This window comes from Gasterosteus aculeatus, chromosome X (assembly GCF_964276395.1).
Source record: "Gasterosteus aculeatus chromosome X, fGasAcu3.hap1.1, whole genome shotgun sequence".
Taxonomy (NCBI): Eukaryota; Metazoa; Chordata; class Actinopteri; order Perciformes; family Gasterosteidae; genus Gasterosteus; species Gasterosteus aculeatus.
The window spans coordinates 18786457-18801332 of NC_135698.1; the positions used below are offsets into that span (position 1 = coordinate 18786457).

General features: G+C 42.8%; 2 protein-coding genes across 3 annotated transcripts; both read right to left on the reverse strand.

The window, feature by feature from the left end:
- Window positions 1-563: 563 nt before the first annotated feature.
- Window positions 564-8245, reverse strand: incenp (inner centromere protein). 2 transcript variants are annotated; one of them, XM_040161751.2, is made up of 21 exons: window positions 8001-8245; window positions 6955-7103; window positions 6745-6855; window positions 6066-6670; window positions 5898-5940; window positions 5646-5715; window positions 5410-5542; window positions 5277-5310; window positions 5107-5194; window positions 4855-4995; window positions 4521-4538; window positions 3748-3857; window positions 3548-3665; window positions 3341-3451; window positions 2961-3121; window positions 2742-2856; window positions 1965-2045; window positions 1811-1846; window positions 1639-1701; window positions 1377-1524; window positions 564-1101 (listed from the first exon to the last, which is right to left on the reverse strand). In XM_040161751.2, exons 2-21 carry the CDS (start codon window positions 7092-7094, stop codon window positions 926-928), a joined length of 2502 nt encoding a protein of 833 aa, XP_040017685.1. In that variant the 5' UTR covers window positions 7095-7103; window positions 8001-8245; the 3' UTR covers window positions 564-925. The 2 variants fall into 2 exon arrangements, with proteins under 2 accessions (XP_040017685.1, XP_040017686.1); XM_040161752.2 differs by lacking the exon at window positions 4521-4538.
- A 461-nt stretch (window positions 8246-8706) lies between these two features.
- On the reverse strand, window positions 8707-14461 carry pgghg (protein-glucosylgalactosylhydroxylysine glucosidase). Its single transcript, XM_040161757.2, has 13 exons — window positions 14311-14461; window positions 13447-13752; window positions 13149-13359; window positions 12622-13057; window positions 12402-12521; window positions 11665-11796; window positions 11480-11591; window positions 11061-11133; window positions 10711-10981; window positions 9798-9893; window positions 9613-9710; window positions 9315-9526; window positions 8707-9000 (listed from the first exon to the last, which is right to left on the reverse strand). Exons 2-13 carry the CDS (start codon window positions 13727-13729, stop codon window positions 8924-8926), a joined length of 2121 nt encoding a protein of 706 aa, XP_040017691.1. The 5' UTR covers window positions 13730-13752; window positions 14311-14461; the 3' UTR covers window positions 8707-8923.
- Window positions 14462-14876: the final 415 nt, after the last annotated feature.

Here is a 14876-nt window from a genome sequence, read left to right on the forward strand (position 1 = left end):
TGCCTCAAACGAGACCCCTGGCGTGCGCTGCTAGCACTGCTAGGCGCTGCTAGCTAGCAGATCTCGAGGAAGGTGATCGCTAGTCTGTGCACGTTGACCTCCTGTGTGAGTATACCAGGTTAGCACATCTGACCGGTGATGTTTAAAGACTTGCTAACTTTACCTGAAGCTAACAGCCAATGCGTACGGCCGCCACAGGGCCACTTGTGTGTGAAGCATCGGCAGCGTTTCCCCACGAGGAACATTGCGCGTTAGCGGTTAAAAGGCGGGTCACTTATAATAAAAATGTCATAATAGACAGCCTGTGCCTTATCACTTAATACACGGTGATATGGCTGTTACATGGAATAAATAACTATTAAAGAGCATTCTTGAGATGAACCAATCACATCTTCCATAGAATGAAATCGAATACTAACGTTAATTCGTTTTTACTACGGACTCAGTTTAAATAACACTATTTAAATGTGCACTGCCTTCTCAGCAGCTAAAATGTATAGCTGTATTTTATTTTTATTTTTTTTGGTGCCACCAATCGAATCACGCCTGAAACCTACACAAGACTTGTTCAGCCATTTTAATGAAACACAATAAATCCCAAACATAAAAAAAAAAAAACGTACAATTTACAGTTGGTAGTTATACGCATTATACAAGTGAATGTTGTTGCTGATCACTTGGCAATAACTTTCATACGTTTACATCCCACTGGGTTATAATACACACCCATTTTCAAGTCTAAACCACGAATGATGCACCAATCTCACTTGTATCAGCAGAATCCATCACGTATTTTACAGAATAGTAAGAATATTTCCTATAACGTTGAGCTAAAAACATGGAAAAACACACTTTATTGGAAAGATACCTTAAAACAAAGACTGAACCTTTTACAGTTTTGCAAAACTGTATCAGTGTAGACACATTATTTGCTCCCAATGGGAGGAGAGTGCCACACAGCAGAGCTGGTGCGCTTGAAATAGCGAGGCTTGCTCTTGTAAAAGATATTTTCCAGTTTTGGTGGTTCAACTATTCCGAAGAAAGAGTCCAGATCAGGAGGGTTGAAGTACTGCTTCATAATGATCTGCTGCAGATGGTGACCTGGAGAAGAAATAAATAATTCAGATTAAAATGTTGTCAGTTAAGACACAGGTTTCACAATAATGATAAAAAGGCATTGACACCTATTACAATGGACTGAAGTCATCAAACCTGCCAACTTATGGTTGCTTGACTATGATTTGACAACTGACTGTTTAGCAGTCAACTGTGCATTACAAAAAGATTGATAAATGGAATTATAAACAACGCTACAGAGGGTCGGGTATATGGTCCGATCATCATTACAGATGACTGATTTATTAAATCATGCCTACCTTCGGCCCAGGATGGAATAGGCTTCCTCGGGGCGGACTCGTCATCAGTAGAGTCGTCACTGTTTTGGTCCATCCCGTAATCTTCCACACTTTTAGGCAACGTTTTGTTGCCGCCCTTTGGCGTGATGGAGTAGGATTGTGGGGATTTCTGCAGAGGATAGATCAGACGTTTTAGAGCTTTTCTCTAAAGGGGAGAAACTGCTTACATCAGGTTTAAAAGACAGACATTCAATTCGGCTAAAAATGCATCATTTAAACTTACCTCAATATCCACAGTCACGTTGAGGCCACCACCTTTTCCTACAGGCGTGCTCATAACAGAGCGCTGCAAAAAAATGAGAAAAGGGGCAAAGACGCCGTTCACTATTACAACATGCATGTCCATGTTTTAAACATACGGTTCAAATCAAAGTTTGGTCTGTTAAGATTCTTACCTCGATATCCACAGTCGTATTGAGGTAAGAAGCAGCCTGATGAGGAGAAAATTAAGAGGGTTACATTCAACTCCACTAGAGATACAAATAGTCTTTCAGTCAACTTTTGATTCTTTTCAACAGCGCAGGTGCACCTAAACTAACGTAGGTTTACCTGTGCAGAAGCGGCGGCGGCAGCAGCAGCCTTTTTCGCAGCAGCTTCTCGCTCTTCTGCAGCTAACCTCTGCCGCTCCTCCTAATGGAACATAAAGCTTTGTTACAATAGCCCGAAAACGTTCTGTTAATTCCAAAATAATTCCAAGCCTGTTTTTCTAACTTAAGTTTTCCACAGAGGATTATTTTGACAAGCTGGCCATGGGCCACCCATGTCAGCGAACAATCTCCTTAGCCTCCGCTATCCATTATGCAACGCCAGCACTGGTGCATTCTGGGCAAAGCGCCACCTAAAGCGCCCATGATTGTTTTAAAGAGAAGAATGCAAACCAGGGCATTTCTTTCCCCAGTATCAACAGGATAACATGGCAGGTAGAAACCTGGACCACCTGGACCTTTCTATGATGACGCGGCTCTAGAGCATAGAGTTCATAACCAACATTAATAGTTACTTTTGAGGTATTGAGGAATCTTTCAAGATATGAAGTTACCAAAGATAGATATTTAAAACCTTCTTGCTTTTATATAATCGGTTTCTGCATGTTTTTTATGCCATTTGATGTAGTCATATTCCATAAAAAAAGGAGCCGTGGTCAGAGCATCATCAGTTTTGGGCAAAATGTGGTTATTTAACAATATTACATATTTGCACGCTTGTGCTTTCCTGATGTGTGTGTTCTACTCAGTTTCTTACCATTTAACCGCTTGTAATGTTTCCAACCTGATACACTTTCACCAAAAAAAGACAATATTTTGGTTCAAAAATCAAATTTCTTACCAATATTTTCTCAAGCGCCTTTTTTTTCTCCTCCAATTCTCGCCTCTCCTTCTCTCTTGCCGCTCTTTCCAGTTCCCTTTGCAGAGCAACAGCCTTTTCTTTTTCAACTCGTTCCCTAAAAAAAAAAAAAAAAAGAAGAAAAAAACCGGACATTACGTCAGTAACAAGAAAAAGGGTTACTTTGTACTATTGATAGGATAATTAAAGACCATCAATGACCTCTCGGCTGCAGCAAGTTGCTCTCGCTCTCTCTCCAGCTCCCTCTCCTGCTCTCTCTTCTGCTCCAGAGCTCGGCGAGCTTCTGCCATCTTCCGAGCTCGCTGTTCCTCCTCCTCGGCCTTCTTCTTAGCCAGTGACTCCTGCTGCCGCTTCTCTTCCTCCTAAAGTCACGAAAACACGTACATTACAAAAAGCCGCACTGCAATATGCATGTATTATTTGTGCGTGGTCTGAAAACATCCCAGATCTCATTCATTCACATTTCTCACAACGTCAGACTGAGTTTTCCGCCTTGGCTAAAAGGTGCACTGAATTGGTAGCAAAACCAGTCACTTTCGTTTCCGGTTTTCTTTTTGTCAATGAATTAAATAATCACTCACTGCTTGCTGAATCTTCTTCTTTTTAGCCTCTTCTTCCAACTTCTTCTTCTGCTCCACGTCCTCTTGGCGTTTAACGGCCACCTTCTTTTTGGCTTTGTCGTCTGCCATCCGCTGCAGAAAGCGGAGCGATACCAAATATTAGAGAAGGGCTTCACTTTTGCTTAAAGGAGAGCTAACGCAGCTAAAGTTGCCGAATCCGTTGCAGACCTTATCGTTTTTCTCAACTTGAGCCATCTTCTGCTCAATCCTCTTCTTTTTCTCCTCCTCCCTCTGCTCTTCTTTTACTTTGGCCTCAAACACTCTCCGCAGCCTCTCATCTCTCTTCCTAGAACACACCAACGTAAAAGTTCGTCAGAACAAGAAGAAGAACTGCTCAATCAGAGCGATCAAAGATGTTGAGCTTTAACCTTTTGAGTTCATCCTGTTTCCTTTTCTTCTCATCGTCCATCTTCTTCATTCTTTCTTCCTCCAGCTCCTGCTTCCTCTTCAGGGCTTCCAGCTTGTGACGCTCTTTTGTCTGGGAAAAAAAAAAAAAAAAAAAAAAAAAACGGGTTTCAGGGAGATTTGAGGAGACAGAATCCCACTAGTTCTTACACAGGCAGCCAACGTCAACCCCATCCAAAGTGGCAGGTATCCAAAGTGGCAGGTGGAGCTCATGCACGTGGAGAAAGATCACCCAGTCAGTGGTGTTCACCGTGACAGACTTTGTGTTTTGGGATTTCCACTTGGCTGAAGAGTTAATTTGAGTCTGTGCTCACTCTGCTGCACAGTCCAGTGATCATTAGTTTCTAACAGACCACATTAGTGATTACAAGAGCAAACTAAACCCAACGTTTATTCCAGTGTGATCTTCTAACCCAATGAACCATAACATGCTGACAGACACCCGTGTAATGAACAACCCAATTAGTGTCACGGCTTGATCGGATGGCTTGACATTATTTTTGTATTAAAATAACTCAACATAAAGTTTAGTTACCAAAGATGTTTTAGCCGTTTTGTCGGTTAAAAAGATTCTAAAAGCGAAGCATCCTCGACCTGTTTTTTTATCAGGGAAACCATCAACTAACATGTGGCGTTTGGGTTGTTGAAAGCGGCTTCTCTAAGGTAAGCGTTAATCAAGTTCCATGACGGGATGTTAGACACCGTAAAACACACAGTACTTCTACATCACACTTACCACTATACCAACGCTTAACTGAGGAGGGGAGAAAACAAATCCACAAAGAGGAGGATGTCAGCCAAAGCATTTTAGAACAGTTTTTATTTTATTTACTGCAATACAACATGTCTGTCTTTAGCTAACGTGTTAAGTCTATCAGAGATTTTGTGACACGCTCTCTGCCGATCCAGACACATTTGAAGTACGGCTGGAGTCAAACAAATCCTAGGTACAGTTCTACCGATGGCTCGGTGGATGGGGGTCGGGATCTGCACATGTCCAAGTTTACCAAATAGGTCACTGTGCACTGACGAAGTTGTTGACTTTGCAGCGTGTGGGGTGTGGAGCTTACCTTCGGGTCGATCTTCAGAGGAGTGGTGTGTTTAATGAAGGACTTGATGACAGCAGAGCGGCCGAGGGAATTCGGCGTCATCATTAGCATCTGATTCTTCTGCACAGTGTGGAGAAAGGATTTCATGTTGGGCCTCATTGCCTATGTGTTGGTAACAAAAGAGGACAAAAGGATTACCATTTCAACCACTCATTATTTGAATATATCCCAATAGTTACCATTTCTGAACCGTAAAACACTTTGCAATCTTACACTTTGACTTTTCTTGGGAGGAGAGCGCCTCTTTGTTGGACTTTCCTCTACAGTATCTGGTGCTTTGCGCTTGGTACTCTGACGCGACCTTGAAACACAGAATTGTTTTTAAGACAAAGAATGTATTAAACAGTGCAACACACACACACACACACACGCACAAAACTCACTTGGGACCGGACACTGGAGTTGGCTTCTCAGTAACTGAAACACAAACGCGTAGTCAGCACATGCAAGTAGCATTAGATATCGATCCAGATTTGTTTCAACCACTACGATCAACTCAAATAAAGGTTGTCATGCCTGTTGTCTTTCCGGGAGTCAAAACTCTCTGTTCAGTGCTGAACAATGGCAGGGGGGCCAGCGCGGCAGAGGTTGCAGCCACAGACCGGGTGACGCGCCCAATGGACAGACGGGGGCTCGGGTTCACCTGGATCTACATTTGTTTGATGCAAAAGAAGAAAATCAGTTGAATATTACCAAAATACCAATACAATACAATTTCAGCAACTTAAATATACAAATCCATATAGAAATACCTCTGGCATTTCCTTCCATTCTTGAGCTGCAGCGTGGTCCTCCGTGTCTACGCTCACAGCATCTAACATGCTATAGCAGGGAATACATGAATGAGTGAGAAGAATCATTTAAAAACATACAAAAGAACACTGAATACATGTAAAGTGTGACAAATTAATTCACCGGTCAATGTGAAATGATGGATTCAAAACACCAGATTTGTTTACAGTACATCTTTCTACGTTCGGATGAACAAGTTTGTCATCACTCACCTTTCCTTGTGCGCCTCCTCTGCAGAATCGGCGCAGGATTCCTCTAAAACCACAAAGTTTAAATTAAATACTTTTGATTAAATACACAAATTAACAACAATCAAGACAGTGATAGAACGTCTCGGGGATTCTCACATTTTGATAATCCGAAAACTGATCATTTCTCACCATCAACATTGCTGCTACACACCGAGTTGCCCATGCGGGAGACCTTCCTCTTAAGCATGGAGCGGCGCGAGGCGCGACGCACCGACTCCTGCGTCATGCTGTGCCGCAGGCCGGCCAGCGAGTGGCGGAGCTTCAGGGAGCACCGCACCGAGCTGCGCCGAGAGCTTGGAGCCGCGCCAGCTATCGCAATCTTGGCGGCTGAGCGGCCGGGGGAGAGAGGCAGCCGACTGATGACGCCCTCTGCAGACAATCGCTCCGACGACGAGATGCTGACGACGATCTCGGGGGAGGGTATTGCTGGCGGGGTCCGAGGGGAGGTGCCCCTGTGGAGCAACTCGTCTTCTGCATCGTTCACCTTGTTGATTTCGTCAACCTCTTTCTCCGCCACCAGCTCCGGCTTCTTGTTCTGCACATCCTCAGTTGGAGAACCTGAATGGCTCACATCCTCTGGCACAGCCGCAGTGGTTTGTTTGTTTTTGCGGGTGGCGCGCTTGGGCTGGGTGGTGGCGTTTGCTTCAGAGGTGGAAATGGTCTCTTCTTCGGCGATGAAGTGCAATGATTTGACAGAGGAGCCCCGGAGGTTGCTACGCTTTCCCTTTGAAAATCTGGACAGGAAGAGCTAGTCACAATTTGAATGTGAAACTTGAACTTTCCTAAAACAGCCATGAGAGCAACAAACCTTCGCCTGGCTTGATTTTCTTCCTGATGCCCCAAAGACACGCGCTTCCTTCGACTATTCTTTTTCTGCGACGGGGTTTTTGGCATTAATTCTGGCTCCGCATTAAACTCTCTGAAACAAAAATAAACAGCTTCACTCGTAAAAGGAAAATTTCTTGTCTTGTCAAAACAAATAACGCAAATAAAATCTTTCACGTTACTTTACACCTACCTTGAAAACATTCGGTTGGCCTCCTGTTGGATCTCCTCAAGCCAAACCATGTGGACAGTAATAATGTCATTGGTAAATTCTTGTGCTTTACCATCAAACAGTTGCATGAGGGATCGTACGGATGACTGTACGGAGTTCATCTTGACGGCCTGAGGAAAAGATTGCACTGTTAATCTTTGATTAGATTTTTAATAATTAATCTCAATCTGTTAATTTAAGCAGCCATAAAGCCCAGACTAGTTGTTTTGACACTATATTTTCTGTTTAGCTCAAGCGTTCCAAAAAGCCTTAAATAAAACCTCCTTAATGGCACTTCATAATAAATAATAATACATTTTATTTATAACGCACTCGCAGATCTCAGACGGCGAACTTTATCATGCATCTTACAGGTGGAAAAGGGCCCCTTTCGAATTTTGGCAAGAAAACATTTACTATTGACGCTTTGTATTAACACACATGTATATTTAACATCACTCTACAAACATATGGAACAATCAAAAAGCCTTTTGTAGTCACGCCCAATTCAGAGTAAATGAGCTTTTGACTTTTAGTGGATAATGCAAACTTTTTCCATAGTGAAAAGCAAGGTAACGGACACCAAACTGGAGCGTTTATTGTTCTCCTTGTCAGATCATTTTTTCAAATGCGACTGACGTTAAATGGTGCATGCGCACTGCCTTCTTTTTTTGTGGTTTGGGTCGTGTTGTAGAAAGTACTTGTTCAACAACAATATGTGTCGAAAAAAATACGCGTATTGAGTTTGTATTATCAGAAGATTAGCTGCCGTCTAGGTAGCTTAGCTAACGTGAAGCACTACAAAAAGCGAAAAACGACGATACGTCACAGAAAAGTGCTAACGTTAGCTTAATACGGTTAGCTAACGTTAAGACATAATTAGACACGATGAATTCAAGTTATTTCAACTTAGTCTGTGGCAACGTTAAATGTTGGAACTGCTCTGCCTTGTCTTAAATGGCTCATGTTAGTCATATAACAACAATTTAGCTAACGATAGTCTTGAAGGACAGAATAAATAGCGTTACCTTTGATCCCCGATTCTTTAAAAAAAGGAATCCGATGCTCGTTGGTCTGCTTACTTTAAATCAATCGCATGCTGAGGTGGACTTAAATGGGCTAAAATAACGCGGGCACTACTTCCCTACAGCTCGTGTGTTAACGCTAAACAACCTGAATCTCCCGGACAGTAACTGCAATCCTGCACACTAACCCGCTGAAACCGTTTAACTTGTTCAAAACCTCGCCAGCCAATCCGGAGGTGAGACTCAGTGACGTTTGAGAGGGGATGCTCGATTTGTATGTCGTGGTTATCTTTCAGGGCGGAGCCTGAGGATTGAAACACCATAAACGCAGCTCGCGGTGGGAAACCGTCAACATGTGAAAACAAATCGAGCAACCCCATCGAAACATTAGGGCGGAGTTACAGCGCGATCCGTTTTAAATCAGCCAACAGATATTCGGCAGGATGTGCTCCGCCCCGTCAATGTTACTCACAACATGTTTTAACACGGCCTTCCTCTTCTGTCAGTTATTTCATTTCGAGTGGCACAGACAGTTTTTATATAAGAGACAACTAATATTTTTCAGGTCAATGTCACATCCTCTTCTGCACACTGCAATAAAAAAGCAACCGGATATGATAATCAGACATATCAGGTATTGAACAGGTTAAATGTTTTTGTGTTTACTCCTTAGAACAAATCCAAAAAAGATGGAAAGCCAAAGGAACAATTAAGATTTGCACATAATGGAAGTAGTTTATTTGAATATACAATACAAACTTGGTTAATGGTTAATGGGCGTATTATAATATTAATAATATAAGAATTTCATACATTTTGTCAATGATTGTTAATTCTCGATCAAATGGGAACATGCAACTTAACAGTAGCTTGGATATGACATATTTTTAATTGCAGGTAAATGATGAGGAGGGTCTTTCGCTGTTTCAGAGAGGCCAACAGGAATACGCCGAAGCCAGTTTACAAACACACCCGGACTCTCGAGGAAAGGTTACCGCCTTCCCTGAAAATATAGATGTATATTAGTAAATCAATAATAATCAATCAATGCATCTCCTGAGTATTAATTGTCATGCATGCAGTTGAGGATAGAATCCTCCTTCTGATCACACTCTTTCTGACTCAAATACGGAGCCATACAGCTGAACTAATGTCATACTGTTGTTATCATTATTTTGTACTTATCATGTTTATATTCAATATTTCTCTGTAGTTCGGAAGGCTAGGTGGGTTTTTTAATAGTAACCTACAAACCTAAGGATGAATAAAAAAAAATAAAAAACTTTCACTGCATGTTTTTAGCAGTGTGTGCTTCACCTGGTGTGAGAGGGATTTTAGTTCCCGATGCCTTGAGAACAAGCTGCAGATCACATGACTTAGTGCTGGCCTTTTCCCTCAGCACGATGCAAACTTCATCTTTCCTCAGCAGCCAGTCCATCTGAGAGCCCAGGTAGTTCACGCCACGAATGCACAGCTCAGAAATGCCCTCTGGAAGAAGTGGGGAAAAGGCCAAGCATTCCTTCTGCACTCTAGAAAGAAACACAGCATGTCAATCTTTCTTTTTACAGCTCACATGCTGTTATACATATTGAGGTGTTTCTCATTGTGAACAGACCTAAAGCCTGTATAGCCGAACAGCACAGCTTGCAGGAATCCTCCCATTCCCGTGAGAAAGTTGACTGCACCAGAGCCATCAGATGATTCACTCCATACCTGCCAGGAGAGGTAATCACACATTCACTGGATGTCCAGTAAAAGACATTTAAGAGCATGATGTGGCTGTGTGAGTCAGAAGGAAACCTGGAACGGTCCCTGGATGTTTTTGTAGCACTTGTCAAGTAAATGTTGAGCTTTCTCAGCCTCCCCCAGCTCCAGCCAGCCGATTGCAAACATTCCCTTATGATGGAAAGCATCATTGGTACAAATAAACACGTAATAAGAAAGAAGAAACAGCAACAACCAACTTTCAAATTTAATGCGAGTAGACGCTGTAAAACATCATTTATGTGCACTTCAGGCAACCAATACAACCAATAATCTAAACAATTTTACCTGACAACTATTGGTACTAGTTTAATTGCATAATTTGGTTTAAGAAAATATGTGATGAACTGTTTAAACACCAAGAGCAGCCACTGCATAATTCGGTAATAATATAATTAAATACTTTTATATAAAAGATACGTTCTTTTATTCTTTTTATATTATCCTATAAAGCTGTTGTGACTAATTTGTTAGAAAACAGTTACAGAGCATCATTAGCATTCATAAGGAATCATAAGGCCAATAATCACCCTCCTTTAGCTCTGTTTTTAATGGCCTCAACCCCCTAAAAAAATGTCTGTTAAACTGTGTCACGCTTTGCAGGTTCTTCAGTGTTAAAGCCAAAATCAGCTGTCTGCTGCTGAAAACCATGCAGAGGAGAGCTGTAGAGGTCAACCCAAACCATAAAGTTGCTCATAAATCGTTAAAAATGAGCTGAAAAACACGAGAAACAACTGGCATGTAGAGCTGAGAGTGACTATGGATTAGAGAGAAGCGGAAAGTAAGATTTGAAATATTAAGTATTAAGTATCTTTAACATAGTGGTATTACTCTGGATTTACTTCACTTACTTCAACATTGCACAGTTGTACTCCACAAATCAATTAAAAAAGTGAGTGCATTTGACAATCGATTAATCATATAGCCACAAAGTAATGCTGTGTCTTACCCAGGTCATGGCCGGACCATTAGGGTCCGTCACTGGTTCATACGCTTCAAGGTCATTTCTCCTGATCTCTGGGGTCATCGGCAGTCCAAGAGGATAACCCAACATCACCGTGTCGGCCTGTTTCACTGGATGACCTTTGACATAGCCATCGAACTCAGGATGGTACTGGGTTTCTTCCTCAAAAGGTATTTTGAGGTTTTGGGCCACTTCTTGCCATTCTTCAGGTGCCGGATGTTGGAGGAGGTCGGCCAAATCTACAGCGAACTGGAGACTGACGAATGAGAAACGTTTTGTATTACTGGTAATCACCGGGAAATATGCACTGCAGGGAAATGTACACATACTGGTACCTGAATTTGGCCACTGTGTTTGTGTACACAGAGTTGTCGACATTGTAGTAATACTCATCAGGTGGCATGACACCTGAAAGGAAAAGAAGAGACTTTGATAGAATTAACCTTGGAATTAATTAACGAAGAGTATATAAATATACAGTAGTTATGCGTAAGGACAGTCACAACATTAATTTGTATTATCCTTTTAGGTAACTTATGTGCATACAAATGTAAATAGAAAATAATGAAATAATAAATAAAATAATAACGATACAAAACAAAAGTGAATTGGGAAAAAAAGGACATGGCAGTTACTTTACATTTGGCGTGATTTGTAAGAGAGAGGTCAGAAGTTCTTAAGTTTAGCTTCTGTAGAATAATGCTCCTCTTAATCGTGTATTTAAAGTGCATTCTCCTTGTTCTATTTCTTTCACCTAGGAGATGATACTTCTTGTCCTCAGGGTTCCACGACGCTCTAGAAACCCAGTAATCTGCCACACCGTAGATCACCTCGCTGCCCCGGCCCTCTGCAAACATGGACACATCCTGCAACAAAGAACTCAAATAAAGACCTCCCGCAGGCCCCAGACACTGTGATGGGGGGGATAAAGGACTATACCTCAGTGAGGTAGAGATAGTGTTGGAAGGCCAGGGTGACATCTCCATTTATGTGAATCTCTTGTTGTCCATAAATGTCCTCTGGACACACCTCCCTCCCAGACACAGCACTCTCCCACGGGAACTTCAGTCCCTGTGAAGAAAACACCTTTTCATCAGAAGACTCAATACACAGTTTCGTGGTTATTGTTGAAATGTAACACAAGAGCACACACAAAACGAGTATCGGTGCTAAATACAAACACTGTCAACGCTACGATTTGCTTTTCTGGGTCGGTGCCCAGCTGTTTGACGCTAACGTGCTGCTAGGAAAAGTTCCCTAGAAATGTTGAATTACTGTTTGGCTAACTGTTGATGTAATGCAGCTTATCTTATCTATTTTTATTTCTGCAGGCATTCTTATTTTTCTTCTGTTCACAACGACGCTTTAAGGAATTGTTTAAAACAACAGCTAAATTGAGCTGCTACGCTAAGCTAACCAGCTCCTGTGTTTGTAATTGTTACACATGCTCTACCTTTAATGTATTTTATCAAATCCTTTCCAACTAGTGTCTCATGTGTTATCCAAACATTTTTACAGTTTCACAGCTTCTCCCAGTAAAAAAGCTACAAAGACCCACTTTTCTCTTCCTCTGCGTTAGGAATGTGCTTGACTCACTGCATAGTTGTGTATTGCATAGTCAGTGAGGGTAGAGGCGCCATGATGGAGGCACCTTAGTAACTCACTTATGATCATACCTTAAAGCCCTGCTTTTGGGCATTGTCTTTTGCCCCTTCTATAGTCCCCACCCGGTACTCCAGCACGGATCGGGCTAGCTTGGGATAGAAGAGGGCTATGCCGGGATACATCCAAATATCCTTTCACAGGAAGGTGGGGTCATCGTGTGATCAATCAGACACTGACTATACAAACACCATGCAAATAAAATAGCTGGTCATCAACAGAAACTGGCCTTACCTGGTCCCAGAAGATGTGCCCCCAGTAGTCCTGCCCATCCCCACCATTAGACAGTCCGCCTGGACTGACTCCACCAAAAGAGCTGGAGGTGTCATGTATGGACGGGAAGGCGCTTAGGAGGTAAAACATGCAGCCTATCAGAGCCTTGCAGAGGGTCTCTGACCCCACCACCTCCGCCGTGCTCTCCAGCCACAGTTCCTTCCAAGCCTTCTCGTGAGATGGGCGCAGGTCCCCAGTGGCTATCAGATCCAGGCCCTTGTCATAATTGGCCTCAGCTGTTTCTAAACTGTTGGCCGCAACCAGGATGAAGGCCCAACGAGCCTGACGCTGTTCTGGAAGCAGCGTCAGAGTGGGGGGTTTAGGGGTCCAGATGAGGTGCACCGTTGGACAGGAACCTCCTGGGAACTCGGCAGTGGCCACCTTTCCTTGGATGTGACTGGGGGAGAGGGGTGTGTAGACTGTGTGAGATGTCAGAATTATACTGTGGTCAAAAATATGCAATTTTCATGAGCTTTTGTTGACTTTACCTTCCTCCTTTGTAATCCGGACAAGAGTCAAAGACAATGTCTTTGCTTTGAGGTGTGAATGAACTGACCAGATTCACGGTGATTGGCTCCTCCGAGGTCCCCTCCCGCACCAACAGAATCTCCATCACCATCAGGTTGGTGTAGTATCGGTGCGAATACAGAGACTGTGATACCTTTGCTCTTGCCGAGCTCAGGCTGTGGGTAAAAATGCCTGGATGAGAAAATGAGACAATCAGTCGTGATAATTCTTCACCACACAGATTCCTGCCATCAGACAGTCAAACACTGCAGAGACGACCTGTGTGGGTGTCCAGGCAGTAGGTGTGCTGGGCTGGTCCGTCCATCTCAACCTCCACGTTGAGAGGACAGGGGACATCTGCACGGTGGCAACGTCCACCCTCCCCGTTATACACCCCCCCCATGTGCATGATATTGTCGTACACCCTCCATCCCAGCAGCCCGTTGGCTAGAGGAGGGAGGAAGCGGCGGTCACTGGGCAGAGTGTCGGTGGAGAAGATGTAAGGGTCTTCAGCGTAGGACATGGTGTTCGGTTGGAAATCCGGTTTCCCAAACGCAGTCATGGTTTGTCGAGAAGGTCCCAGCCCTTCAACAATAAATGATTATTCACATAATACAAGTTATGCTCTGACAACATCAATATTTCAAAATGAGACATTATTATGTTTATGTGCTGTATTCATGCTATATTACGAAAACTAAAATATCAGAATTTTAGAGACTCCTGTGGAACCACACAGACTTTCCACAGGTTCCCGACTGCGGCTATTTGTAGACGGTGTACTTTGACACTTATGTGTCACAAGACGTGTGACATCTGAAGACATCATGAAGCAAGTAGGTGAACAGGAATCTCATAAAAAAGGACCAACTCCAACAAAAACAGAAACAGAATGAAGCCGCTCAGTAATTATGCATTACAGTATTCATTACATTGAAGGGAAATAAGGTAACATACAATCTCAGGGAATACGCTAAACCACTTGTGAAAGACTCTGCATAAGCATCCAGCATAAAGCCTTTCAACACTCAGCAGACTGGAAGAAACATCTGCTTTTACAACAAAGAGGAATGCTGATGAAGCAAATTGGAGACAAAACCTGCAGAAGGTCCAAACCCGTTCGTTCTGAACGGTTCAACTTACAAAAAAGAGCTCATGTACTGTAATTCCGTTTGAAGTCCATGTCTACAGAAAGCAAAGGACTCAAAAGCTTTTGGATAAAGTGAGTCCAAGTTGTGTCGTATTTACAACCGCAGTGGGAGGGCTTGGACCCCTTTGTGCTACAAAGAAAACCTGGACTTTGGATTATGGGTCTTTTGAAAAACATGGCCCGGATCTCTTGCAGAGAATGAGGATTTATTAGTAGTATTTCTAAAGCCAGTTGTGCCTATTAGGAAGGTCACCATTAGATTGAGCATGCTCATCTCATTTTAGTGAATGTTAAGTGCACAAGTATGTATGATGTCATCTCCCAGCAAAAGGTCTTAACGATATGAATATATACTACTTTACAGGTCATTTAGCTGATGCTTTTATCCAAAGTGACTCGAGACACGGGGCAGCCAGGACTCAAACCACCAACCTTGCGGTTCCCAGTGCACCCGCTCTACCCCTTATACTACATTTGGTCACAGTTTCAGGCCAGTAAGGCTGCCACGTGTTCACATTCTCCATCAAAGCATCAGGACCACTTGGCTGGGACTGTAGAG

Coding starts and splice junctions, on each gene's coding strand:
- pgghg (XM_040161757.2), bottom strand. CDS start 13,729: ATGACTGCGTTTGGGAAACCGGATTTCCAACCGAACACCATGTCCTAC. Junction 9,894..10,710: donor ATGGTCCGGCCATGACCTGG/GTAAGACACAGC, acceptor TTCCATCATAAG/GGAATGTTTGCAATCGGCTG. Junction 9,001..9,314: donor TAAAATCCCTCTCACACCAG/GTGAAGCACACA, acceptor CTATATTTTCAG/GGAAGGCGGTAACCTTTCCT.
- incenp (XM_040161751.2), bottom strand. CDS start 7,094: ATGAACTCCGTACAGTCATCCGTACGATCCCTCATGCAACTGTTTGAT. Junction 5,716..5,897: donor GAGGAGGCGCACAAGGAAAG/GTGAGTGATGAC, acceptor TCCCTGCTATAG/CATGTTAGATGCTGTGAGCG. Junction 3,452..3,547: donor AAGTTGAGAAAAACGATAAG/GTCTGCAACGGA, acceptor CGCTTTCTGCAG/CGGATGGCAGACGACAAAGC.